The sequence below is a fragment of the Bombus flavifrons genome, chromosome 7 (genome assembly GCF_040668555.2).
Source record: "Bombus flavifrons isolate JBK064 chromosome 7, iyBomFlav1_principal, whole genome shotgun sequence".
Classification (NCBI taxonomy): Eukaryota; Metazoa; Arthropoda; class Insecta; order Hymenoptera; family Apidae; genus Bombus; species Bombus flavifrons.
The window spans coordinates 11,673,813-11,701,428 of NC_138448.1; the positions used below are offsets into that span (position 1 = coordinate 11,673,813).

The following is a 27,616-nucleotide window of genomic DNA, read 5'->3' on the forward strand; positions in this document are numbered from 1 at the left end:
TATAAGTAAACAAGTCTGAAATATTAACAATTATAAGTGTAACAAGATAACAAATAGAAAGTCACACACACACAAGCTGCAATCAATGCATCCAAGATAGATCGTTCAAAGTCTACAAGACAGAGGAACCATTGAACTTCTCCCGTGAAACATCGTAGTACGCAACGACCGTATTTCGATGATAAAATAACTTGAAAAAGTATTTTCTATAACAACATGTCTCGCAGGGAAACGATCCCGCTTTCCCGTTGTGTTTCGAACGGTTAATGGGCTTTTTAAGTTCGCGAACAACGCCGATGGTGGATCGACACGGTGCCAACGATATTTCCCGGTTACTTTGGCTATATTTTCACAAAAAATATCTCACTGGTGAGGATCGCTTAAAGACGCAATTTAATCGGGAACTTTACATTCCATTACGCCGCGCCGTAGAAAAAGTACCGTATCGCCGGAAGTACGTTTTCCTCTAGTCCGCGCGCGTTCGAGCCCCCTTCGACCCTCGGTCCACGTCTCGAATCGCTTTTTTAAAAGCTTCCTATCCGTCCAAAGAGACTGCTCCAAGAAAAGTTCCCCTTCGAAGCTGATCCGTCGAACTTTCATCGCAACGGCTCCGGTCTCGTCATCAATAAATATTATCGTCCGACCGACCACGCTACCGACAGCGAAACGACGAGTTTTCCTCTTCACTCTTTAAACACTGGAATTTTTGACCACTGAAAAATAAGAACCGCGATCGGGCACAGCTATGCAAGGAATTTTATTTCTTCGCGCGAAACGAAGTTCCAATCCTCGACTTCCATTGACAATCGTTCCGTTTCGTTCGGTTTCCGAGTCGCTTTTCCACTATAAAAGCTTACGAAACGTGGGACAACGATGAGAAAAAAGAAGCTACACAATGCGAAAGCCGCGACGACTGGGAATACACGCGTATTTTCTATCTCCCGACCTGTTCTTTTTCAAACTCATCTCGACAAACTGTAGGTCACCCCGTAGGAATCCGCGTATACACTTTTCAGTGGAATAATGTTTCGCGACGCATTTTGCGGCTGTGCCCGCGCAAACTTTGTCAAGTAAATATTTGACACAATCTGGCGCAAGTACGAAACAATCCGTCCTCCCCGTTGAAACAGGGGATCCGGTTGCGGCTGAAAGCACCACAGAACTCTGTTCCGATGCATTAGTAGCTTCCAGAGATGGACAGAGAGAAAGCATTTAGCGATCTATTATAATATTCCTCGATAATCTGGCCAACAATCCATGTAACTACAGAATTCCATCCACGATATACTCGCTATCCGAATAATCTGTCTATTGTTTTGTCCTTCCTAAAATCCTTCTTAAAATTTTATTTTCTAACAAAAGCAAACAAATGAAAAACAGTTCGTCATAAGCTGTTTTAAAGAGATACTTTTTTATCGAATATCCCGATAAGAGTTAGGAACCAGCACGATCACGACGTCGACTTATCCAGACGCTTATCTCGTAAAAGACGAGAGAGAACCTCTTCGCGTTTATCGTCTCGTTTGTATCTTCATGAGCCGATCCCACGTGTCTTATGCTGCTCGGGCACTCATGCGAAAATCCGCGACGTGGAAAGAGGCTGAAACCGGTGAAGGGAAAACTGAGACGCGGGCGAATAGAAGCGAACATCCATCCAGTCCCGTTTAATCCGCCGATGTTAGACGTGATCCATCTTTGTTGTCCTCGCTGACTCGTCCTCCTTCTTCTTTAAGCAAGCTCGTCTAACGTCGAGCTGTATATTCCGCGTAGTCGAGTACACCGTTGGTTCCCCGGGACTGTTGCCTCCATCCGTGAACGCGCAGCTTCAACCGTCCTCTTCGTCGCAGTAAAGCCTCGTCGTTCTCCTTGCGTTGTTCCCTTTGCCGTTGTTGCGAGAGCCAAAGCCAGTTGACGCAGTCAGTGACTCGGCCACCTGGGAAATACCCAGTAATGCCCGCAAAGCTGGTTTCCTTTCTCGCTCTCCTCCTCTCCTCTCTTCTTCTTTTCTCTCTTGCTTCTTTCCCCGAATTCTTCCGGGTTTCTCCTTAAGGTTGCCTTTTTTTCGTAACGCTGTCTGTCTTTAGTCACAGCCTTCTATTTCTACTACCCTCGGTCCTTGTTTCAATAGCTACAGTTGTTCAAGTAAGAAGAGCACAGAGAGTCGAGCGTCTGCGAAAATTGCCACAGACTTCCGCCTCTCGAGCGATGTAATCAGAATTACGAACACGCGCTCTCGGACGCTGATGATTTAATTTATCGACCGACGCCAGCTCGAATAAAAGGACTCTGTGATTGGCTATTGTCGGTACACCATGTCGGAATTCGTTTCAAGCATGATCGACCCGTTGTTTTAACGAAAGCTGCAGGAAAATTTTACTGGTGCAACATTCCTAGCCGCGTTAAATCAAGGATATATGGATGCGAGGTATGTTTGTATATGTCTCGTGAACTTCGTCATCTTCTTGTTCCATCGTACACTTTCTAAAACATCGTTCGTATCTTGTTCATTTTTTACGCTATTCGTCGTCTAAGAAATACCAACGGCACCGCCATCAATCTCTCTTTTTCGACATTGCTCCGTTCTTCTGCTCCTGTCTCTTCGTGGCTCTGGTCAGAATGCATTTCAATATTCTGTATGAAACATAGAGGCTGAGCAAGGCAAGGACTGCTAATGTAACCATGACATCGATGAGATTGCGTTGACACCAGGACATGTTCGCTGCCTCGCTCCTGATGTATGGAGAAGCATTTCCCCGACCAACGTATTCTGTCCACCATACTGCTGTTTCTAACGGAGTATTTGGTCGATCTTTGAAAGCTTTCGAAAGCTTCTTGGCATTTTCACGGTACCTGTAACAGAAACGGACCATCGCGATTAACATGGAGTAGATTAAGGTTTATAACAATTAGTAAATTTAACTTCCGTTGTCACCGACGTATCGTCACGTTGCATCGATCACGCTACTGGCGCAATTGTTCTGCTTTTTATTTTCATTGAACATTCGTTGTTGATTCCTGTTTTGTTTTTGTTTGCTTCAACACCGGTTGGAAAAAATTCCTATCGTTCTTCGGCAAAATGAAATTTCAGCAGCGGCGAAAAAGTATGAAATAACAGAGGCAATAAGTGAATAACACTAACAGAATAGACGAAATAACGTAAATTTTTCAGACAGAAAGGACAAGATCGTAATAACTCGGTCGCATCAGACTATACAACCAAACGACTTTCCACTTCCTGCGCGTTTACTTGCTCGCGTTTCCATTTACCACGGCACAGCAAGTCACCGGTGACGCAGAACGTTCAGTGTTTTTTCTATCCTCAACTTTAACAACCGTTCCCGATACAATAGCCGGCGACTCGATGAATAATTCATGCAATATACCGATCGATCCGCTACTCGATATCGCGGCGAACGGGAAAAGATGCCGCGGGATACTTTATAAATATCTCCGAGAGCTTTTAACGGTACGCTTATCGTTCACCCGGAAACAACTCCGACCCCAGTATCGATGACAACCCGTTGCAACCGTTTCGACAAAAGCAAAAAGAATCGTCGTTGGTTCGAGTTGAAACGCGTGTCCGTTCGAAACGTGCGCTGTCCGCACTGTCTGCGTGCCTGGAGATACCATACGTGGACCATGTCGGGTTCACCAATCGAGAAACATAGACGCAAAAAAAAAATTAGAGAGAAGAGTAGGAAAAAAGAGAGAAAAAGGTTACAACGATGGAGTAAACGAGGGATGAAGAGGAATAACAGAGGCCAGGGAAACGCTGGTGGATAGACGAAACGGATGAAGAGGAAGAGAGTGAGGGAGCGGGAGAGACAAAGAGAGAGAGAGAGGGGGGGAGAGAGAGAGTGGGTTGCGCGCTCGCAACCAGCCCTGACGACCCGGAGCACACAATTTACCAATCGGTACTCTCCATTATTCGTGTTTACAGCTGCAGGCCGCGAATCAACCTGGTCCCCCTGTTATTTGCCTCGGTCAAATTCAGTCGCAGCCCTGCGGTGGTTTTGAATTAACCATCAATTTTAAGCGCGTTCGACGTCCCTTCCGTCAACGCAGCGCACAATCCATCCACCAGCGGGGACAGGCCACGATGTTTCGCAGGGTGTCGGACAGACGTTGCGCGAAGGGAATTAATTTATTGCCAGCAGAAAGCGGAGAGGAGGGGATAGGAGGGAGGATTTTCATGCGGGGGGAAGCGGGATGAATGAAAACTAGCGCCAAGTTGGAAAAAGAACGCAAACCTGAAAACGCGCTCGCTATAAGCCGACTAATTCGACAGAGACACGGTAATCGAAGATCGATGATTCGCTGTCGGCTCAGTGTCACTTTCGAGCTGAATATAATGCAACGTAATACCATCAGGAGTCGTTGAAGATGTATCGCGTGCGATATTTCGAAAAATCGAGTCCGATTATAATCCTCGAGATATTACCATTTTCACTTCATCCAGGGAAAAAGTTGTGCGATATTGTAGAAATTTTTATTATAATATCCCTCGAGATGTGAAAAAGTAAGAATATGAAAGTGGTTAATTCGATGTTTTATTTATCGGTGTGTTTCTAACAAGTTTTAGAACTAAAGGAAACTACGAACAAGCAGAGCTACACGAAGAAAATATTTAGAGATTCGTTTCTATGCACTAACACCATGTGGAAATATTTCCCAAGGGTGTAGTTATGAAATTACACGAGATAGTCTCTCAGACTTTTGCGCAATTGATATATATTCTCCCTGAATAAACTACGCGGACACCCTCATACCCATTTTTCATCCCTTAATCTCAATCACTCGGTCCTTCCACGTATCTCGCAATAAACAATCTTGCCAAAGTCTCATCCCGATGATAAAGACCTATATAACGAACAAACTAAATCTCTCCTTTATTTAACCTATATGTAATTGATCGTACGCTCCAGTGATTCTCCGTGCACAGAGATCGGGGGACAGTTCGAAAGAGGATGGGTTTCGCGTTATCGGAAAACGAGCGAATTTATTTAGCCGGGAAAGTCCGAAGGCAGATGTCGCGAAAGTTACGCGAGAAACCATTTCTATCCCCATTTCTGAGGCCGACTCGTATCTCCGGGGGATCATAATTCCCGCGATATCTCGGGGATCGTTGTCGCTCCGGCTGGAGCGGCCCCGACACGTTACGAACTTACTTTCCGACTTGTAACGTTATCGCAGGGACTCGGGGAGGCCTGTGCTCGGCTCCCTCGATGCGACTTCGCCGTTCCGAAACTCGTGCACCCGCAACTCATCCACACGGACCACCCTGCGCGGACAGAATTACTCGGTTTGGGGATTCTAATTGCAAACGGAGAAAGAAAGATGTTCCTCCATGTTCTACTACTGTGTTCCACCGCCGTAGAAACGGCTGCTGCAGCCGTTGTCCTACCTACGGCTGAATTACTTTGTTCCACCCTATTCGTGCCAGTATTTCGTGGAATACGTGAAATTTGCCCTCTTGCTCGGCATAATGTTCAAGCGTTTACAAGTATCGGTAAATGCGATTGTTTCTCACGAATACGCGTTGATTTCTCTACCTCTACGACGAGATAAAGTAACATCGAGTAACATGATACCACGTTCGTAGCTTGAAATAGCACGGGTACAGAATTAAGGGATGATATTTCGAGAACACGAATTAACCAAGTAGAAGAAAAAAAAAAGAGAGGGAAAAGATAAAATTGTCTACGACCAGGAGCGAGCGTTGCACTCTAATTAACCATGTATAAACCATGGAAGGAGGTAGACGAATGCAAAACAAAAAAGGGCCAGTTTATTTCGCCCAGGCTTTACTAACGTATTCGTGATGTGACTAGGTGTGAAAACAGGCTAAAACAGAGGTTGCTCGAGCGTGGCGGAAAAATTCGCTGTTGGCGAGAAACACGGAAGGTGCAGAGGCACGTAATAAATGAGACTTCCGGTTATCGGGATCTCACTAGGGTCCTTTGTCGGTTGCAAGTTCTCTGGGAACGAGTTACGAATAAACCACAGCCACCAACGTAGCGTCGAGCTTCGCTGAATATGCAATCGCATACGCGCAATTAAAATATTCGTCGACGCGACCGTCGATCTCGTGCAATTTTCTCGCCAGGGAGGAAAACTAATTTTCCCTGTTAAATTTTTTTAAAGTTTGTTCCCGTTGAGTCGATAATTTACTGCGTTGGAGTTTAACGATACAAACTATAACTAAAACCGAAACTAGATCGGAAAGTTGGTCTGCTTTTGTTCAATAATAAAATACTAAAAGTACCTAATCGTCAATCTCTTGACATTCTCTACACACGTTTTGCTATATCTGTCCTGGTGTAATTCCACTGCATCGTCATCGAGCGAAATGATCTACGAAAATTCCAGTAGCTCCCTCGTTCCTACGTTGACGCGTTATATCAGACGGCCCCGTGAAATTCGTAGCGGACGGCAGCAAGTCCGCGCGAAAAGTAATTTTCGTCCCCTCGTAATTCCTTCGAAGTTACTTTACGATTCTAGGGTTCGTTGTCGCACATCGCCACTCTACTACGACCACTACGTCGCCACCACTATTCTGCCACTACCACTAGCTTCCTCGACACCTTACCAACTTACTTTCCGACTTGTAACGTTATCGCGGCGAACCGAGAAGCCTGCTCTCCTTCTCGAGCGGCCAATTAGCCGGCGTAACCGAACTCGCGCACGTACACCTATCTTCCGGCGCATTATTCAGGATTCTCGCGGTGCCGTCTTCTAAATTATAAAGCATAAATTTCGGATTGCGTTACAAATCGCGACGCAATTACACCGTGAAATTTCTGCACGGTCATTAAGTCACCACGCGGCTACACGGCACGGACCAACGACGCCACGTCATTTTGTCGATTTCGCGCTGTCAATGCCGTGCGAATTTCTTTATATTTCTAATGGCCAGAGATCCAACCGTGCGCATATTACGGAAATTTTTACTGTGGTCTAATGCGCGGATAAGGGTTTATTTCTTCTTTTGCAAATCTTTAGTAATTTCTTTGTTGCACACTTTAGCCGTTAGCGGTCGTAGCGTTTATCCAACGTGAATCTCCTGAATCACCTGCATCGTCTTTACAAAATCGCCACAAAACGCGATGCTACGTTGGAAGAGTCGTCCATAATCGAATTACCGCATTAACAGCAAACCAAAGGGAAAATCGCTTCAGACGATCGCGAAGCACGAAGGTTAGCTCAAGTTTGGCGAATAATCGTGTTATTTCGTCCGCGAAACGGGATACAGCTGTAACGTGGACCGCGAATCGCTTAACAAACAACCGCGGGAATGATTCGACGCGCATGGCCTACGGCACCCCAACTAATTGGGCCAGAAACAGAAAAGTCCGACACTGGGTATGTTTCATTCGCACCTGACACAAACAACGTTTAAATCCTCAATTACAGTCGCTGGCGCGTTACGCGGACAGGATATCCGTTTGACATACGTGGCCGTTAATTTTCGAACGCGCGGTTTCTGCGAATGAGCACAGCAGCGGGACACGAATAAATCACCTACTGGATCACTCTCGTAAAAATGGCCTTTTCTTACCTTGTTTACGATCTAATCGCATTAAATGATGGAACTACAAATTGTAGGATGACGTTACCTAATATAGAACAGCACTTAACACGGGACACTGCAATATCTCGGCAAGTAACAACAAACTCAATCGGCGATCAGTGTAAAATATTTCGTTAAAAGCAAAAATCAAACACAGGTTCGCATTCGAGTTTCGCTTGGAAACCTGTGATTGAACGCAGTTGATCGTCGTGTTTGAAAACGTATAAGCGTTATCGAGAGGCGAGTTAAACAGTGACATTTTTTAGTAGAAGCAAGTTAGAAAATATTACTTTTGCACGATTTAGCATTAAAAATGTTTGTTTTCGAGAGTTCAGTACAACTTTACCTTCAAATTTACTTTCCTCTTAACGTAAGTGTTATTCCTCTGTCGAAATACCTAGGAACACGTCGAGTGTACGTATAATATGAAATATATCAATAATGCTGCTACCGATGATGGTGAGACAGAATTATATTTACTTTGTGAGGGTAATTGCAAAAGAGACAATAATAATGAAAAATCAGTCCAATGTATTCGTTGCATCATTCGCGAATTTAACGTGTAGAAGACAAAGAAAATTGATATGACACGATATAAGTGGAAAGAATGGAAAATTTCAATTTATGAGATTGATCAATGTGACTTTTAAACGGGTTAAATGTCGAAAGAAACTGCATGTAACGAAAGTATTTCCAACTACTTGACCAATAACATAGAAACTTCGAAGCATATTTCAAATCATGTAAATATCAAATTTACATTGGTAAACGAGTTTCAAGTCACTTGATCTCAACTACTGTAAAGGACTACAACTAGTTTCAAAGGAAGTTTAATTCTTAGAAGATGCGCGTAGATATTAAAATGTGAAAAAGTTTCAACGATCGTGTGATAATTTCGCGATGTCAGAAATGAAACAGCAGAGCGAACACATTCTCGTTTAGACGCGTACTTATCGAGGTGCATAGCATGCCGGAAGAAGAAAGAACAGGGGAACATCCGGTGAAATGCCCTCAGGCCTCGAGCTCCGATCCAATTAGATTTTTAATAAAAGTTTACCCATCCCGCTGTCTCGTCCCGCGAATCACGCTCTCGGTTTGCGTCTCTGTGGGCTAAGAAAAAGATTAACTAGTTCTCAGGCTAACCTTTCTGATGCCCTGCCTCCGGATGATCTACCGCCAGTGGTGTATTTAAAGGCTCGTAAGCCTGTCTCTTATTTAAAAACGATACAGGGAAATCCCTAATTTCCTACGCGAAAAACTTTCCATCTATCCCCTCGGGCTTCTCTGCCATGAACACTTCATTGAGTAGTAAATTGATTGCAAATATTTGGACGACCCCGTTACTCGCATGGATGTATTGTTGTTTACGCAGGTGTAACTTGGTGACCGATCTATTTATGGTTGCTGACTAATTAATAAATAATTAAATATTCTCTAACTATCGTACTCTTTTTAATTATGTATTACGTATTGTGTAATTGATTACCGATCGATATTACAAGTGCTGCTAGAAGAACCAATGGACTAACTTTATGATACAACGAATCTTGGTGTATCTTTTGTTTGCCGTTTCTTAAATTTTTTGAACGAGCCAAATTGTAGCCTACGTGCGGGTCTTAGTGAAACTTTGTTTGTCAAATACCAGTCGTTTTGTTTGATTCCACATTTGCAAGTATGTATCATAAAGTCATATCCCAGAGGGACTTAACAGTTTGAACCTCGGTAACAGCCGTTGGTAATTCCAAGTGCCGATCCTTAATCTAGCGGGACCACCCTTCTGCCGACTTCACAATCCCCGCTCCAAGGAAGTATCGCGCCTCTGGCGCACTGGGAGGCAATGATTCGAGGTTGGTCACTTTTCAAAAATAAGTTCATTAAAGGACCTCCTCTCAAGCTCCGCTCATGGTACAAATTGAAATTCTAAGGAGCAGAAGGGGAACGAGGCATCGGAGCAACTATAGTAGTGTTTTACTTAGTGTTTTAGCATCGTCAAAAATAGTTTATTTCTCATAGCGATCAGTTCACGGAAGCTTGATAATCATAGTCCCTAGACGTCCTTCAAACTTGTACGAACATTTGGAACTGAAGATAAGTAGCCCTGAGCTCACCGTTCATTAAAGAATACTCACCACTACACTCGATTCAACAGTTATTTCCCACAACAGTAGATGGTCGTTCGAGTTATCTTTTTATTAATCGGAACACACTCTGCAGCAAATCGCGAACGATCAACATTTTGATCGATCACGGGAACGAACGACTGTTAACGTTGTAGTATTAATTATTCGGTAACTTTCGCGCGGTTGTTGTACTTATTTACCAAGAGATTTACCAAAATATTTATCAGAAGATTCATCAAGGAACACATCGAAAAGGATAATCGTAAAAGGGAAGAAGGAAAGAGAAGAAAAGATTCATATTTCCTGGAGTATAATTTCGCGACGGTGAAAATGGCAGACGAATCTGATTGCACGAACGAGATGTTCGAGTAATTTCGTGAATCAGAGCTATCCGCTGAACGCGAGCTCCATTTGGATCGAGCTGGTATATCCTGGCTCTTCTCGTTTTAAGTAAACGAGTGCACAAGGAGCAGTCTGACCAACGGCGATCCTCAGAACCGGAAGGACCGATCCGGGTGAAGACGTGTTCCAGGCGATTACTCTTCCAAATAAGTATTTCGAGTTCGAAAGGTGGGCGGCACCGTTGGCAAGCAACGTAGATGCATAAAGTTGTGCCTGTCTGTGGCAACGATTCTAAATTATCGCGTAGCAGTGAGGCAGAGATGTAAAATCTACGTATTCGTACTTGCTCGCCATCTCGTGCTATCGAAATTCCTTGGCAGATTTCAGAGCAATAAGACCGGAAAAATACTCCGGTGAAACATCTACTGGAAAATATACGAGTTGTTGGCAAGAAATATTCTCCCGCGGGAGAGAGACAAAGAGAATAACGCGGAATCACCGACTCGATTTTATCACCGGCATCAATTAATCAGAGTCGATACGGGAACGTTTCATATTAACTCTGTAGGGAAGCGTGAGGATGGTATTATATAAGAATTTTAAAGGCAGGAATTTACGAGACATGGAAATTGCTCGTTTCCCGATATTTTCATTTCCAATGATATATGTATTTCCGCCATCACCATGTTCAACGCATGACGTTTGTCCAATCAACGAACGAAATTGGTCACGCATTCAGTTAACTTATTAAGGATCGAACATTAAAACGATGCATGAATGTTGTTTAAATGTATCATTATTAAAAAAATATAAAAGATATATTAGTAGAGTAATAGATACTTTGCAGCAGCTCAACACGATAAATCAGAGATTTTTCCCAGAAAGAATTTCAACGATTTAAAGGACGGTAATTTACCAGAGTGCTATAAATACTTCAATTCCTCCAAACTATATAAAATCGTAGAGAATCGTGGAAGAAGAAATAGCGAGGAAAATGATAAACTATAAACTATAAAAAAAATGTGAACAAATTTGCAAATGACTGTGACACTTAACAAATGAAACTTCGAATCAAATCGCAAGTTACTAAATATTTATTTCAGACAACAGAAGCATCACCGTCGTATCACTGAGCCCATCAAAAGGAACGAACATTTTGGTGGAAAATAATTAAAATAAGTAGAAACACGGCTGGATTACTCGCCAGCTATGAAACAGAAATTACAGCGAAGCAAGGTCGGTTTTAATAACGACCGGGTCGCTTAATGCAGGCCGTCTTTCGATTCCGCTGATTCTGTCGATCCACGAGCTCCTCCCCGGAGCCTCGTCCCATATATAACCTTGTAAAATCAAGCTTGCCGCGCGTCGACTCGATTGAAATTCACTCCGTCATCGCTAACTTACGTTGATTAAAGCGAACCAGAAACTTCTCCTTTTTCTCGGTCGATTCCCTATCGACTACCACGACCCGTCGCTACATCACCGTAATAATAACACGCGAGCGCGCCATATCATCCCAACTAATCGCAGCGAGAGCCGATAATTCTTGGCTTCGCGTTTCCGGCACGACAGCGATCCGATTTCGATACAGCAACACCGCTCACCAGTTGCTTGAAGAATGTGTCTCGCGAAAATGAAACACCCTATACAAAACGCCGTGTACATTCGTGTATGCACAAAGACAAGTTTACAGGTCTACACACGTAGAGACACGTGGATATGTGCGTGTATATAAAACCCTGATCTCGTTCCCCAGAGGCTTCTTCGTCGGGTGCTAGACGGTGGTTGGGAAAATCCAATCGCTTCCCGACGATATACGTCTTTGTAACTCGATAAGTCGAGCCGAGTAACGCGAAGAGGGGGATGGTCTCGGGAAGAAAATTTCGACGGCCAGCGGGGGCGACAGAGGGTGCAGAAAGGAGCATGATAAAACCAGATCCAAATCCGGAAATCTTATTCTTTTCTCGGATATTCCGATGCGTTTCTACTGGTTCTGGTCGCTACACGAGCTACGGTAATTTTCCATATTCCTTCGGTAGTTTCGTCTGTTTTGGGAAAATCTAATTTTTACGTAGTCCAACAGATAAATTATTGGTAAATAAAATAATATTAGTATTAATTTATGAATGTAGAACTGAAGAGATCAATAAACAAACAAATAAAGATTTAAGAAAACAAACTGAGAATACATCGGCAGGTTGATAACGTTTTCCATTTCCATATAACATCAATGACACATATGCAATTCTGAATACGTGAGACCGACATGACACAGAACGTTATTAAACGAAAATATATTCCATAGAAGGGTGGAAAATTGCGGTTCTCTACCAGAAGAGAGGGCAACATTCGTTGAACGTTTGGAGAAGAAAAGTTGCTCGTTTGACACGATGTCGGGCCAAATACAGTTTAATTTCGCTCGATTCTCGGCAACGTACTTTTCGCAGCGATGGCGAATCGTTCGAGAAGACGAATTTCACCAAAGCATGTTCATTCAGCGAAGTAAATCCCGCTCTCGGTCGAACGAGACGAGAAGGAGAGGGGGAGAGAGCAAGAAACTCTCGCGGGAGAATTGAATTCGTCTCAGAAGTTTCGATTATTACAAGATCAAAGGCGTCTGTCAAGATTAACCGTGTATATGGAGCTTAATAAATCGGTCGAATGCTAGAATGCGACGAAGAAAATGGAAGGCGGTATTCAACGAACGGAAGCGAAATGGTGACCGAACGAAAAAGAAACTCGCTGCGAAACAAGATCAGAGTCTTAGCGTATCTGCTTGGAGATTTTCGATACGCCTTCGTTCGAAGTTGTGAGATGCTACGAGAAAGCTTTATCCTTAATGAGAGACTTCGATTAGCACGCTTCTTTTCTTCCTTTTGCCCTCAAGGGAATTTAAGAACCTCGTTTGTAATTTTTCACCGAAGAAGATTAAAAAGAATTTAAATCGTAGTCTTAACTGTCTTTATTCGACGATTTTTATCCCACTAAAAATACGAGTGATTTCAACTATATCTACATAAGAAAAATATATTTTCTAATTAAAATTGCAGAAGATTTTGAAGACGTATTATATAAATTCTGAATTGAATTCATCTTGTTCGTCAAGCTCGAAAATATCGCCTCAAATAATTATCATGCACCGGTAAAAATAAACCAACGGCACAGTTTTAACATCAATTACTATCGAAGTAACGTTCGATTGTCGAAGGAGACTGGGTATAAAGATGTTAGGTTGACGTTCGCGAACGTCTGTATTAGGGTGGTTTCTAAATGCGGCTTTCGTGTACATCGAGCCAAATGCATTATTCAAACACTTGTACCCGTACACGTAACTTAAATAATGAAATTCAGCGGATCCGAGAAAGCCGGCTTTTTGCCCCGGGACTTCCTATAACTCCACAACGAAATATATTCCCGGTAAATGCAATACCAAAGACGTGAAAATTCCATTTGCAAATAAGCAACTTTTTAATCCGATACGGAGACTACCTACGGGGGGAAACGATACCCTGAAACTTCGTGCCTAAGTCGAGTTAACTATCGAATTCGCAGTGAAACCTACCTCTCACGGAAACAAAACTAACATCCTGCATTGCCAAATCCTTCCATCTCGTGCTCAGCGAGCACGTAATTTCAACGAAAAACGAAGATTCCCGCAATTACAAGGCATTGTGCTTGATCCTTGGAGCCGTTCTCTCATTCGATACAGCAAACTCGTCGAGTCTATTCAACGTTGATCTAGTTTCCGGGGTTGGAGAACGTATTCTTTGACGCCATTGCGGGAGACGCAAGTCGTTTAGATCGTTCAATGGGCGTAGTTCCTTTACAAACCTCCACTCTACAGTTTAAGAAACATCAATCAGAAGCAAAGTTTCTGGGTGCTCTCCGGTTACTCGCAGACTGACGCAGACTATCGAACGTTACCTCATTCATCAAAGCGGCACACCGAGACGGAACAGTTATCCCCGGCAAGCGTCCAATTACTTTCTCGTCCGGGGACGTTCCACGCGTCATTACGCAGCGTCTCCGGCCTTGTTCATTTCCAGCCCTTCTCGACCCTTCTCTCTATTATACACTTCCCTCGCGATTCTCGCTTTCTCTCTTGACCGATTTTTCCTTCTCTAATCCGTTCTGTGCTCTCGCTCGGCCATTACGCGTCCCTTGCGAGCAAGCAGGTGCGGCAAAGCACTCGTCGAAGCCACAGAGAGTCTCGCAAAGAAGAAGATACCCAACCTCTAGCGCGCGACGAATAAGAATCTCCGACTACACTTCGCTTCTCGAATAAATCCGAGCGAAAGGACGGTCGGTAAACGAGCCGCAAAGACTGGCATCCATGCCGATCGGACCGTCATAGTCGAGGAACTAAAACTGGTCTAGCGAAAGGGTTACGCTCCGGGGAGAATAAGAACGAGAACAACAGGGCGATAAAGAGGACGAGGTGAGGCGATGCTCGGTTGAGAGATAGAGGAGATCGAAAGAGAGGGAAGAGTAAACGGAGAAGAAAGATAGTCAAATAGGGAGCGCGAACTAAGCGAAAAATCAGAGGACAAAGCGTCGCTGGGAGAACGGAAAGAAGATGAGAGAGGCAAGGGGTTGAAAAGGAAAGGGGAGCGAATCGGGTGTCGGGCTAACTTGACGACGGAGCTGTACTATGTTATCCCTCAGCCGTAACCGAAGAAGAAGCGGAGGAACAGGGGCGTGCCTCGTACCTCCTTACAAACTGTCGAAACTTTGACTACCACCCTACCACCCTTCCGACTACTGGCTTTACGTGGCAGCTTGCTCGCCTCGCCGTACATAGACCGCACATACACACGCGAACATACGTAAGTATACCTGCACACGTATATAGTAAGTATACTGTCTTCTTTGACTGCAAAGTACATGTTTGCGTGCGCGTGTAGATTTTGGAGAACATACGGTACCCTTGAATGATGCCTGCGAGAAGTCCTCGTACGAGCAGTCGGACGAATTCGATAGCACCGTTTAATATCACCGTCGAACTTCGTTCATCAACGGAAGAGAACGAAGGACGAGGAAGAAGTGGTTTTCGCGCAGGTAGTAACACGAGGACACGTGATTAAATACGACTTTGTGACGCTTCTTCTTCTTTGGCTGGAGGGAAATTAACGAGGAGACACAAAGTAGCTACGCTAATTATATGAAAAAACCGTGTTCCCTCGTCCATAATTCGAAACCACGAGAAAAAGAGAGAGAGAGGGAGGAGAGGCAAACAGACAGTAAGAGAGACAGAGAGAAAGAGAGCGACTTTTTCATAGGGAAAGGTGGCGTAGCAGAGGTGAGAAGAACGTATTATCGTATGGTAGTGTGTAAGTGGAAACACGAGCTGCGACGAAGAACGCCGTGAATGTCTCCAGGGCTCGATAAATTCGACGAAATTTCCGCGACGTTTATGTCCAACCTAAGACCCTAGAATCGTTACGATCTCACAGTTAGTGCTCTACAACTACAAGCTGAATATGATCGCCCCTGGTACACGATAGAGGAGAGAGGAAAGAGCCACGGACAACAGAGACCATCACTGACATCGACTACATCCAGTAGCCGTGTATGCTGTTTGATCTCAATAGGAATGGTTGTAACTCGAAGTTGGCTTACAAGCGCAATCATGCGCAGAGATCTTTGGGAATTGAATGACCAGTTCGCATCGCCTCGCGGTATCCAAAAGGAGAACTGGAAATCGAACAAGCTGCACGTCGGTGACACGGGTCACGAGCCACCCTCTCTCCTTCTCACCCTGTCTCTCCTTTCCGAGAAGTCGCGAACCACAGACAATAATATAACTTTGGTTATAACGTTTTAAGATCGCATCTATCATCCGAAGTACCAAAGGACGATGTGTTTCGCGATCTATGAAACAACTTGATGATTGCTACTTTGACTTTGTCGATCTTCGAATTTCACGATTTTGGTCGGTCTTTAGTAGCTTCATGGACCTTCAAACGAATCCTACAGCATCAAAGATTCTCAATGATAAACCGATATGGTATCTCTTTCGAGGGAGCAGAGTTTCTTCTCGAGGAATTACATCGTTTAACGTAGCATTATTACGTTTATCCGCGACGACTTTCTTACATCGGACTTCAGGTCGCTCTAAAGTACAAGAACCGTAGCCGTAAATCACCGAGAAGTAGTGATTACGCGAGCACAACGGCAACCGACACGGCACGACAACGAGCAACCCCGGCTAACACTGTTTCCAAATCGTTCGTTAATTTTATATCACTCGTGCATGAGACGTTGCGCTTAACAATTGCGCGGCGGCACGCGAACCATGGAAGAACAACGTTCGGTTAACGCCAGTACTGCTCTCGCATTTCACCGTGTCGTTACCTTTAGCCTCTGTTCTACGCGACGAACATATTCGATCGACGCCGACTCGCGCATCGACGACGATCATTCAATCGAAAGGTAAATCCCGCGAACGACTGTCTGCACGGTCGGGAATTTACATTGTGACGACGATGAAATTCTGGCCAATGAAATATCAGAAAAAGACAAAGTCTCACGATGAATTCAGAATTCTCGAAGCACGTCGAAGCGAATCGCGTTCCACGTTCGATTCTCGACCGAACGACGTCGGATCGAGATGCTCTGGGCAACCGTCAAACGTCCGATTAACCCAGCCCCATATTTCGATCACGTAACAACCATGCAAATCGCGATCATCCAATTACGCGGCTCGAATCTATTTATTAATTAATATTCAAGGCGTTGCATAACGAGGATACAATCGCACCTGCATTGTCACAGCGCTGCGTAGGATAGCGACCATCTCTCTGTTTCAATCCTCCCTTTACCTCCCTGTCGAAGGTCCAAGACAGCGAGCTCGTAAATCCAGACGGTTGTAATTACCGGGACAGTAGCCGGGCTCCGTTGATCGCGAAGCTGCCAACGCTTTCATATCCGTACTGATTTATTAAACCGCTTTCATCCTCCGACGCGAGACTCGCATGCCAAGACCTCGTAGTTAAATCGTGGTTCACCGAGTTTCCCATTCCCGTTCTAATCGATGCCTCCGATTTCTTCTTCTCGCGAAGGTCGAGAAAACACAATTCTATATTTTATTCCTTCAACCGACCCTCGAGCGCACACGACGAATCACAGTTAATGTTGTAACATCGTAGCGGTGAAATTACGTCACTGTAAATACGACAAATTTACTATTCCATCAAACCCCTTCTACCTGCGATGGAAAGAGAGTACACACCGAGACAAAGCATACCATTATCCCGTTCCATTCCATTCCGCGAAGGATGGGAGAAGCTTGGGTTGGAAAAATCATTGGTAGACGAGGCGTAGCGAGGTAGACAGGTTCGTTTCACAGCGACACGGTGTCACGGGTGTACCGCAACCGGTTGAAAAATTCAACGTCAACCAATTATTCGGACGGGGGAAAACGGTCGGGGCGTCGCGTCGTGACGTCCGTAAACGCGAACGCGAGCGGCGTGGCGCGCGACTCGACCCGTGCGGTTAACAAGTTATTCGTGGGGGCAGCCATTGAATAATGTAGAATTTAATTTCATCTCGGCTGCCACTGTCCTCATCGACGCAACGGGCACCAAGCGTTGATTCGCGCCGTGAAACATTTAGCGGCCGTGAAATTTCCCATGCGACCGGTCGGATACGGCCCGGCTGCACGACCAGCCCGGGTATTTGTCGATGGACGAGAACCATCCGGAGAACACGTCCGCTCTTTCCGCAATTCGTGCCTTGAATTTAGGACCGGGGTCGGCAACGACGTGGAGAAAGGAAGAAAAAAATGGGATGCCTGCCGGCTAGGGATGGCACGACAGAAGGTGTGGGAACAGCGGGGAAGGGAGGGAAGGGGTGGACGAAAAGAAAGACGAGATATAAAACGTCGGTGAAAAGACAAGGGCAGAGGGTTTTGGGGCGAGATCGGTAGCAGGCTGAAAGAGGGAACGAGAAGGGTGGAAAAACGCCAGTGAGCCGCGTTACGGATTAACGGGGGCGCCTGTGCTACAACGACGATGCACTTCCCGGATATCCGAGCGTCCGGACAGCTCGTGAGATATTCAACGGACCGAATATCCGGACAGATTATACGATTTTCCTTTTTGTCACGGGTCTCCCCCCCCCCCTCCCTCCACCGCCGTGTCTACGTTTTCATTGTTTTCTACCTCCTTTGTCCCCTTTCGTTTCTATTTCTTTCTCCATATATTCCCCATCTTATCTCTACATCTCTGACACATCGACGGTATTCGATATAACCGAAATTTCACGTGAGAATTTCATAGCTGACACTTTGGACGAGGCTGGATTCGTAAGAGAAATTGATTTATCAGAAGAGGAAAATGAGTGGCCGGGATTCGACTTCCTTGTCACCGCGATCAACCGGCCTGTTATCGCGCCAACGTGGCATTAAATATTCGTATCGATACCATTGGCAGTCTCGACGTTCTAAATTCATCGCATCGCTTGCCGGATATCCGTGTCTCCTCGACCGCGGGACGTGCCGCTGAAGGTGAAACTAATTACGTCTATTCCACCCATTCATAGCCGCGACTATTGTGACGCGAAGATTTAAATAGCTCAACGATCTTTTAGAAGAAATATTCTCATATTCTTCGTAAAACCTTAAAGTGATCTGCGATTTTACGTGTAAAATTCTACGCTTTTTTTTCTCCCCTGTCTAATATTATACGCAATCAGACGACATGGACGAATAAACGAAATGAAGAAACGTACCTAGTATTGTTGAATATTTCATCCAAAGTGTGCTTCAAGGTTTGTTCGTTCAGAGTGACGAAATCCACCATCAAAGCGACGCCTCTAGCTTGAGCCGCGATCGCATTCTGGTATTGATCACCGAAGAAAGGCATGAGAACCATTGGAACCCCGCTCTGAACTCCTTCCGACAAACCGAGAAGACCACCGTGTCCGAAGTAACACTTAACGTTTGGATGATCTGTAAAATAAATAAAAACCTGCTTCAGTTTCGTTCGGTGTATTCGGTTTCGTGTATTCGGTCGATTCATTTATAAAACGAGCCATTCAAACTCGCACTTAATGAATCGATCGAAGAGAAACTAAATCGTTTCTCATAGCTGTAAAAGCTGAGCGTCAAAACCAAACCGAAATCAAGCCATACGTCCGTAGAAATCGATTCTCGATATCGGAAATCCATGCCTCGAATTCACCGCGACACGTATATGTATTCTACCTCTTTCTTGTTTCACGATGAAAAGAGGAAGCGTGACGTGTCCCTATTCATAAATATCAAACGTTAGATTTCATTCGATCGCCGTGTAAAATGTAAAATATGAATGATCTCATAGAAAGGAAATCGCTTGGATAACGTTGAGAATACGCGATACAAATGATTAGAGTAGTATGAGCAGTATTTTGGCAGAAATCGGTATAATAAGGCAGAGGTGTACGAGCCCTCAGGAATTTCTCGACTTTAAATAAATCCCAGTGTCGAGTATTCGGCTGAAAAATTCCTGTCGTCCTCGTTTATCGCGAGGAGTCACCCTCTATAAGAGGGCGGTTGCCACATCCCCGTTGCCATACAGGATTCCATACCTCCTCCGGCGTCGATCCTAATGTCAAATTCCATTACCACACGACACCTCCCACCATCTTCTCCCCGTTGTAGCAACCCTTCGGTCCCCCGACGCCTAAGTATCCCTTCCCCCTCGCTCTCGATTTGGGTACAGATGTAGACGAGCTGTAGGAGTTACGTTCGCCTTGCAGAACTGTAAGGGTGGTTCAGAGGGGCGAAGGTTCCACGGCAGAGCACCTCTCGAGGTTTCGCGCTCGCTCGATACATCGTCGCATCGGCGCGCGTCGATACGTGACAGAGGATATCTATCGGGGGCTGGTCTGAATTTTTGCGAGCGACATCGGGAATACGACAACCGGAGACCGAGAGAAAATCGGTCGGGCGTTCGCGCGATTTGCTCGAGATTTCCGTCAGCCGCGAGATACATTTTTACGGCGTCGCTGTAACGAGAAAATAACGCCACGGTATTTCCTCGACGATGCTAGCATCGTCTTTTACGACCGTCGGCAAGCCCACCCTTCCTGAGAATTGATATTTGGCCGTCTATGGGCTGAGCAAGTCGTAAGACCAATGTAATGAGAGCAACGAGCTGTTTCTTATTGTAGGAACGTACGTGTTGTAATATATCTTGTATCAGGTTGATTATGTTATAAACCATATCGTTGTAAAATAAGAAATATATAAAATAAAAAAGGGTATTTTATTCGTTCGATTTGAACGATCCGATCATCCGCTAGACGGAAAATTACTGACCTATTAATGGGCTATGTGAATATCTTATAAAAGAATGTATATCTAAACTTAAGTGGCTTGAACGAAGCTTTAAAAACGAAACTGAAAGGCTTTAAGGGAACTGGCGAATCTTTAAAGGCGTTAAGACTGAAAGGTCAGATCTAAATGACCTACAAAACGATAGTTTACGATGGTAACCTTTCACTATGACAAACCATACTCGAGGGATGATGTACGTCGTCTTGCACGAATATCAAATATACGCAAACCCAGAACCGTATCTAGTAGTATTGATATAAGATAAAAATTGATAATTTACCCATTTTGATGAAGTTATCTGAACCGTTGACTCACCCAATTTCCCGAGAAGATAAGTTTCTGGGACAAATTGAATAGCGATTGGTATTGCTATTGGTATTTGGAATTTCAGCGGTATATCACCAAAGAGTTAGCATTGCCGGACGGTGCGACGGCCCGACCAGTTTAATCCAATAAAATCGTACAAGTAGCAAAGAAGTATACCCTATTCCTTAATGGAAAGCAAGAGGAATAAAGTGGATCTCGATAGAATGATTCCGCTCCTTGTTCCTCGGAGTAATGTAATCTATCGTTTCATCCCTGTCGTTATATCGTTAAATGCGATACTCGAGGGCATTGCGTGTCAACACATCTCCCATACCATCGATATCGTTGCCTCTAAAGTCAATTACATTAGCGAGTTCTATGCGAATTGACAAGATCGATGGCAAACAGGACACAGAACCGTTCCACGATCTAGAATCTAGAACAAGCCTTTGAGTCAATGTATCGATGGTACCAGATCCTATTTATTCGAATGATCTTCTCCGATTAAACTATCCCGATCTTAGAAAGGGATAAAATTCGCCGATAACGAGTTTCCCAATTCGAAAGTATAGCTAAATTTGCACGATGCTTTCGCCCGATAGCTCTCCTATCTGTCGTTACAAACTTGCCCGATAAAAGTGTAGTTACCATGGTCGAACGGGGAGGCTACGTGGCGCCAATTAAAGGACAAGGATTAACGATTTCCACGGTTTTATAAGAACGACCCTTACCGTAAGTTACGAGCGGACTCGTGCACCATTTCGCGTGCGCCGTTTAAAGCGTGCGAAGCAGCAGGGGTAGGAGCAAAGCGTAGCCACAGATCTTATCAAGATCACGAAGACCGTAGGGGATGGCCACTGACCACGCTTGCAAGGAGACGAAGGAAACGGGACCGGGATACACCGATCACGAAGAGAGATAATAAAATTAAAGCTATCGATCCCAGCCTCCGGTCGAGTTGCCGCTAGTTTTAGCTAGATTATCTGACCATCAGGGCTGCCCATCTTGTGCAATTGTCCAGCCATCGAAAAACTCGACCGTTACAGTCTTGACACCGATCTCTCTAAAGCAACGTTCGACAACGAACCCTCGATTAATGGTCGTAAATAAGCATCCCGACGATGTACAGTCGTCTCGGAACGAAACAATCATTTGTGGCATCACGAAAAATGCAAGAGAAATTAAAAATATTTTTATAAATGCATCAAAATCAGAATGCCACGGCACAAACGTGGATCTTACAAGCATATTAAATTTGAGCATAACAAAACTCTTTAAAGCCGTAATCGAAGCAAAAGAATTTCATACACGATATTCATTTGATTGAAATTTGTAATATTTCACGTTGAAAATTTGTAATATAATATCAATATCAAAGGTTTAACTTACTTTTCGATACTGCCATAATAAACGATATAGACATTCCTTACTTGTTTTCCTCTATTTAATAATATAAGATCAAATAATTGTTTTGTTTCTTTTTGTAATATAAATAAATAAAAGAATATGTTACAAAAATTCACGTTATTACTAAACATTTATTATCTTTATTTACTCATAGATGTCAATCGTTAACTTATTTTCCAAACAGACTATACGTGTAATATTGTACGACTGTATAGCGTTAAACAAAACTTACATAATACGCCGATCCATCCATATCCTAAAGTAAGGTTTGATCAGAAGGCAGAGCAGTGTAACGTAACGTAATGTGACGACTAGATGCATGAAAATGATATTTCATAATAATAAATGGTATTTATTATTATGGTATAATAGGCATAAATGATATTTCGTAATACACATCTACGTCACGAATGATATCGTAGACATCGTGGTTATCTAAATTGTACATTTACGACATACGACGAGCCCGTTATAAAATCAATAAGAAAGTGTACAAGCATATTATTATGCCAGTGTTGTGTACGTGTCATTATTCGTGAGAATAAAAAACCCAATATACATAGTCATCTCAATCGCGTATATCGTAATTGCACCCATGGCATGACTAACAAAAGTTATTTAAAATACGAGCAATGGATAAAGATGACTAAGCTTATCTCTGTCGCGCAAGATTATTCGGTGAAATATGACCAACGCACGTGATGTAATTCCACTACGTAAGGAATTTCGTAATCGAACGACAACATCGGACAACGTGTGGTTTTTACACCATCAGAGGAAAAGGTTCACGAGCATGTGTGCGTGATCAAGTAGAGATCGATGACACAAGGCTGACCACGTTAGTATCCAAGTTACAGTATAGAGTTCCATCGCGGAAGAGGATGGAAGAACCGACATGAACAATGCGACACCAAGGTATCCTTCGCCGGAGGTTTTAACGGTGATTTATGTTGCCAGCAGGTCGTTAGCGAGTTGCCTAATTAATGTCATTTCACTCGACAGTGGCCAAGAGCTGCGAAACTACTTACTGTTAGAGTTTCGGTGGTCCCGTGTCTTCGTTCTTGGCCAACCAATTCGTCGAAAGAACATCCGCGCCAGGATCTGCTGTATTCGAGACTGACAGGACAGTACGACGTCCTTTAAAGGGATCTCCTTTGGCAACCACATCGGTTCCAGGAAGAAATTACTTAAGACTGCCCTTTCGATGCGATAATTACCGCATCCTCGACGAAATAACTACCTTCTAGAAGAAAGCCAAAAGGGAAGACGATCCGAGAACGTGAATGTTCGACTTTGACAACGTTTCAAATCGTTTCCTTCGATGTCCAGGACTGCGACACGCGGTACGAAATATCATGGATGATGAAATATTTCATGGAATATTGCATATCACGAGAAACCGATAATTGCTCGAGAGAACGTTATATCAAACGGTAATCACGATTAATCGAATACAGAGAGTCGATCAGGGCCGCGTCGAAAGCGATGTCATCCTACGCGCCGAAATAATTTCGAGATCGAAAAATAATTTGATGTTCAATCATCGACGATGACGCGTGTACGCATAACACATAGGGCATCGATGACGCGATATCATTTCGAGGCAACGAAAGCTCCTCCTTTATGCATACCGTTTTGAAAGTTTCAAAACTGTTTGATGCTCGGCATCGCGGCCGCCGCGCTATGGCAAATATCGGCTCGCTGCCTCACCCAAAATACGCTTCCTATATTTCGCCGCGATTTCCAAGGGCCGTTTCGATTAGCTCGATCCAGCGGCATGGAATTTCAATTTCGATTCCTAGTACCGATCCATTTCTCGCGCAACGTCGCGTCGTTGCATGATCTGTACGCCGCACCGTTGAGCAAACCGATTCCAACACGATTTATAACGCGATCTATAAGCTTGCTATATCCAACGCACCGTGTAAAAGGCAATGCTCTAGCTCCGATGAGAAGAAAGTGGAAGAAGAAAAATGGAGTAACAGTCTAAATAGAAGCGATCGAGAGAAGAAACAACGCGTTCATGCGATCCACTCGACCGTTGATAATGGCACAAGTGGCAATGCTGACTCGCAAAATTTCAAATAGAGGAAGCGTTAAATAAACAGTTTAAATCTTTCGACTGTATCAGGCGCACAAAGATAAATCGACCTTGTAATTCGTTAAATCTAATTTATTTATCGACCACTTATGAACGACAACGGCAAAAGGTTCGTAAGTAAGACGTTTCTAGATTTCGACCCACGCTTCAATACATGCAATCGCCGTCAAACTGCTCACTGTAATTATGCATATCGTGTCAGAGCTGTGGAACGAGTTAAAAATGAAAATTAACGTGCACGCGACGAAAAATTTGAACGAGACACTCGGATTCGTTAGCGTGCCGATACAGTTCGAAAAACGCAGGCATGCGAATAACCGGATAATTTTAATGGAACAAACAATGATTCATTGTTTACCTCGTTCAACGACAAGTAGCTTGTATATCGTTATGCAACGACGAAACGTCGCATTGTAAAGCCTATATCTGATAACGATCATATAGAAGCTTCTTTTGTATTGGAATAAAATGGAAAATGCGGATAAACCCTTTAGAGGCGAAGGCTCTCTACAGTTTTTGTAAAATTATGCTGTTCCAGTAAGGGGCAAGCTATTAGAAAACGTAGAGGCCTATCGATGAAACATGATTCTAATGCCCGCGTATCAGCGAAACGAGCATCGCGTACGCTCGCATCGAACACGATACTACAAGTCATTACTTTCACATAATACTAGGCTGACTTTTGCCGCTCTATTATCCCGCTATAGGTTACTCCAAATACCATTTCCAAATATCGTAGTAATAATATGAAACTATCAGCGAAGACTAGAAAAACATAGCAAAAGAAGATAATAAGGGAATAAAGTACCATACTTACTCAATATGTCGTACTGAGGCAGCCACTTCTCTATAAGGACGTTATTGGAATTATGCAATCCAGAATTATCCGGTATGCCATCCACTTCCCATTTCCAAATCACTTTTCGAGGTATAGAGGTGAAAACTTTGATAAGCACTTTCAATTTGTCCTCAGGCATGGAGGCCATCTTCACCATCGAGCCGAGATTAAAATACAAGACACCTTCGTGAGCTTCGTCCAAAAACTTTTTAATTTTCGGTGGCAAGGGTTTCACTTTCGGTGAGATGTGAATTCCACCGATCTCGATCACATTCGGCGGGAACGAGATAGCACCGTGAATAGAATAATGCGTGTTGACGAACATGAGTGATGCGTTGTTACTGATCGATTTCAAATCCGGAATTCCCGGACCGTAAAATTCGTTTGCCACGGAGTAATCGCGCCAATTGAACAGCGTGCGGAATACCATCGTTGTTACGAATGCCGATACCGCGTTTATCATTCTTTGGAAAAAGTTCATTGGCCTTGGCAATCGAGTAAACATCGACGGTATGTAACTGGCCTCGTTGGAGACTCCTAAATCATCGATGGCCCATGTCATCAACTGATGAGTGGATATTTGTATAAAAGGCACGTTAAACTTGTGTACGAACACCATGAAACAGTTTGTATTGAAGCTCTCGACAAGCATCAGATCGAACTTCTTCCCAGAGTCGACCAACTGTTTTACTTCTGGATTCTTCAGGGCAATATCGCAAACCAGTCCCGACATAGTGTACAGCATGTATAAGTCAGTAAATATTTGAAAGTAGCGACTGTCAATCGCATGTAGATCGACCACGTTTACAAACACACCGAGTTCCTCATTTCGCAGACTAATATCCTTGTAAGTGGGCAAAGGTTCCTCCGCGATCGCCTTCTCAGTTCTTGGAAAATGAGAAATTACCGTCAGGTCGTGACCTCGACGGCTTAGCTCCTCAAGAAGCGGTTTGAACACGTCAAAATGACTCTTACCGAGGTGAGCGAAGACTGCCAAGATTTTCAGCTGCTTCTTTGGCACCGTGGAATTATCAGCGTCTGAACAAGACGTTAGAACCACCAGGAAAAGTAAAAAAATAATTCGGTTTCCAGTAATCCACATGATTGAACAGTTTCCAGTTCTCGGTAGGACTCAGACACACACACACTACCTTTCTTCTTCTTCGAAAGATGATCGGTACTCTGACGGACTACTATTCGAGAACTGGCTATATGTATATCCCTCCTCTTCTACCGACGTCAGATTCGCCGCTGAATCCACGGATCCCACTACAAAACCTGTGTCACTTCGAACAGTTCTATTTCTTTTTAACGGGAGTTCCAATTTAATTTGACCATGACCTCGAATTATCTACAAACGAAATTATATCACCTGCTTGTTAACTCGATATGACATTTCATTCTTTTCTTTTTTCTTTTTTTTATTATTCACATGTATATAACACTTTAGTGTACAATTCGATTAGAAATCGTTTATGAGTAACAATGTTCTATTAATATCATAGATATTTGAAAGAAGATTGTAAACAAAAAAAGTCTATCGAATGACGAAATTTATTGACGTTTACTATCATGCGGTTAACTACTGTTACTTCCGAATAACGTTAACGTTTTTAATTTAAAAAAGGACAGTATTTTGGGACACGCGGCGATATTCAATACTTTATCTACTGGTAGTAAGTCAAACGTAATTTGTCTACGATCAGAGGATAAATAAATTTAATTCATTTTGCATGTCCAAGAAATTGTAATCACATATTGCTGATATCATGATATATCATGATGATATCGTATAATGCTGATATGAAGATCAAACATGTGAAGCTGTATACATAAACAATATAGAATTTTCAATGTATTAATAACATTAAAAAATCTAGAAGCTTTATTAAATAAATCCAAAGTTTTAAATGCACTGCTATTTAGTTACGGTTTGACGAAACGTCAATACCAGTATCGTGAATATTATCTACTGTAAGCATTAGCATTAAAAACATTTTATGTTGTAGTTAAAACATAGTAGACATAATAATTTTATAATTGCAGTTGTTATTTGCATAGTTAAAGCTATCCATATGACTTATTGCAAAGAGCGATGTTTTCGTTATCGATTTGTCACAGTCCAAATTCCAAATGTATCATAGAACTATGTACTTGTTATTTACAGAATTAAACCTATGGTTCATTTTTCCGTCCCACACATAAAAAGTTGAAAATCGATTAGATATCGATATGATAAGGAATGTAAAAGTGAACTGGGAAGTGATTACTTGTCACACTGTTCGTACGCGCCTGACATTTACGTAATAGATCAGGCTTATGACGCAATCTGCAACGACTAACGATGATTCGCTATTCCGGGCTTACAGCTGCAGTTGCAATTAGAAGCTTAAAAGAGTTCATGGTATCACGTATCTCGATTGTGTATGGATAAATAACAGCGAGCATGTTCTCTAACGTTTCCCTGTTACACGCTTGCTATAGCGACCTTCGTGTTAACGCGATAAGAATGTTGAAACTTGTACAATGTTTCGGAAGTGTTAGGAGAAAACTGAGTTCATTCGAATGATTTGAAAGAATTATCTCTCCTCAAAATAGCAGTGACATCCGTCAA

The 27,616-nt window shown here is 43.4% G+C and overlaps 1 protein-coding gene across 1 annotated transcript; it reads right to left on the reverse strand.

Moving 5' to 3' along the window:
- On the reverse strand, window positions 1–26,383 carry LOC138181798 (UDP-glucosyltransferase 2). The gene is made up of 3 exons (XM_069117043.1): window positions 24,982–26,383; window positions 18,763–18,982; window positions 1–2,850 (listed from the first exon to the last, which is right to left on the reverse strand). The coding sequence occupies exons 1-3, from the start codon at window positions 26,102–26,104 to the stop codon at window positions 2,553–2,555; spliced, it is 1,641 nt and encodes a 546-aa protein (XP_068973144.1). The 5' UTR covers window positions 26,105–26,383; the 3' UTR covers window positions 1–2,552.
- Window positions 26,384–27,616: the final 1,233 nt, after the last annotated feature.

Excerpts from the sequence above, each read along its gene's own strand:
- LOC138181798 (XM_069117043.1), bottom strand. The coding sequence starts at position 26,104 with ATGTGGATTACTGGAAACCGAATTATTTTTTTACTTTTCCTGGTGGTT. Across the intron at positions 18,983-24,981 it reads GCCTCAGTACGACATATTGA|ATCATCCAAACGTTAAGTGT; the intron begins GTAAGTATGGTA and ends TTTATTTTACAG. Across the intron at positions 2,851-18,762 it reads GAAATATTCAACAATACTAG|GTACCGTGAAAATGCCAAGA; the intron begins GTACGTTTCTTC and ends TTTCTGTTACAG.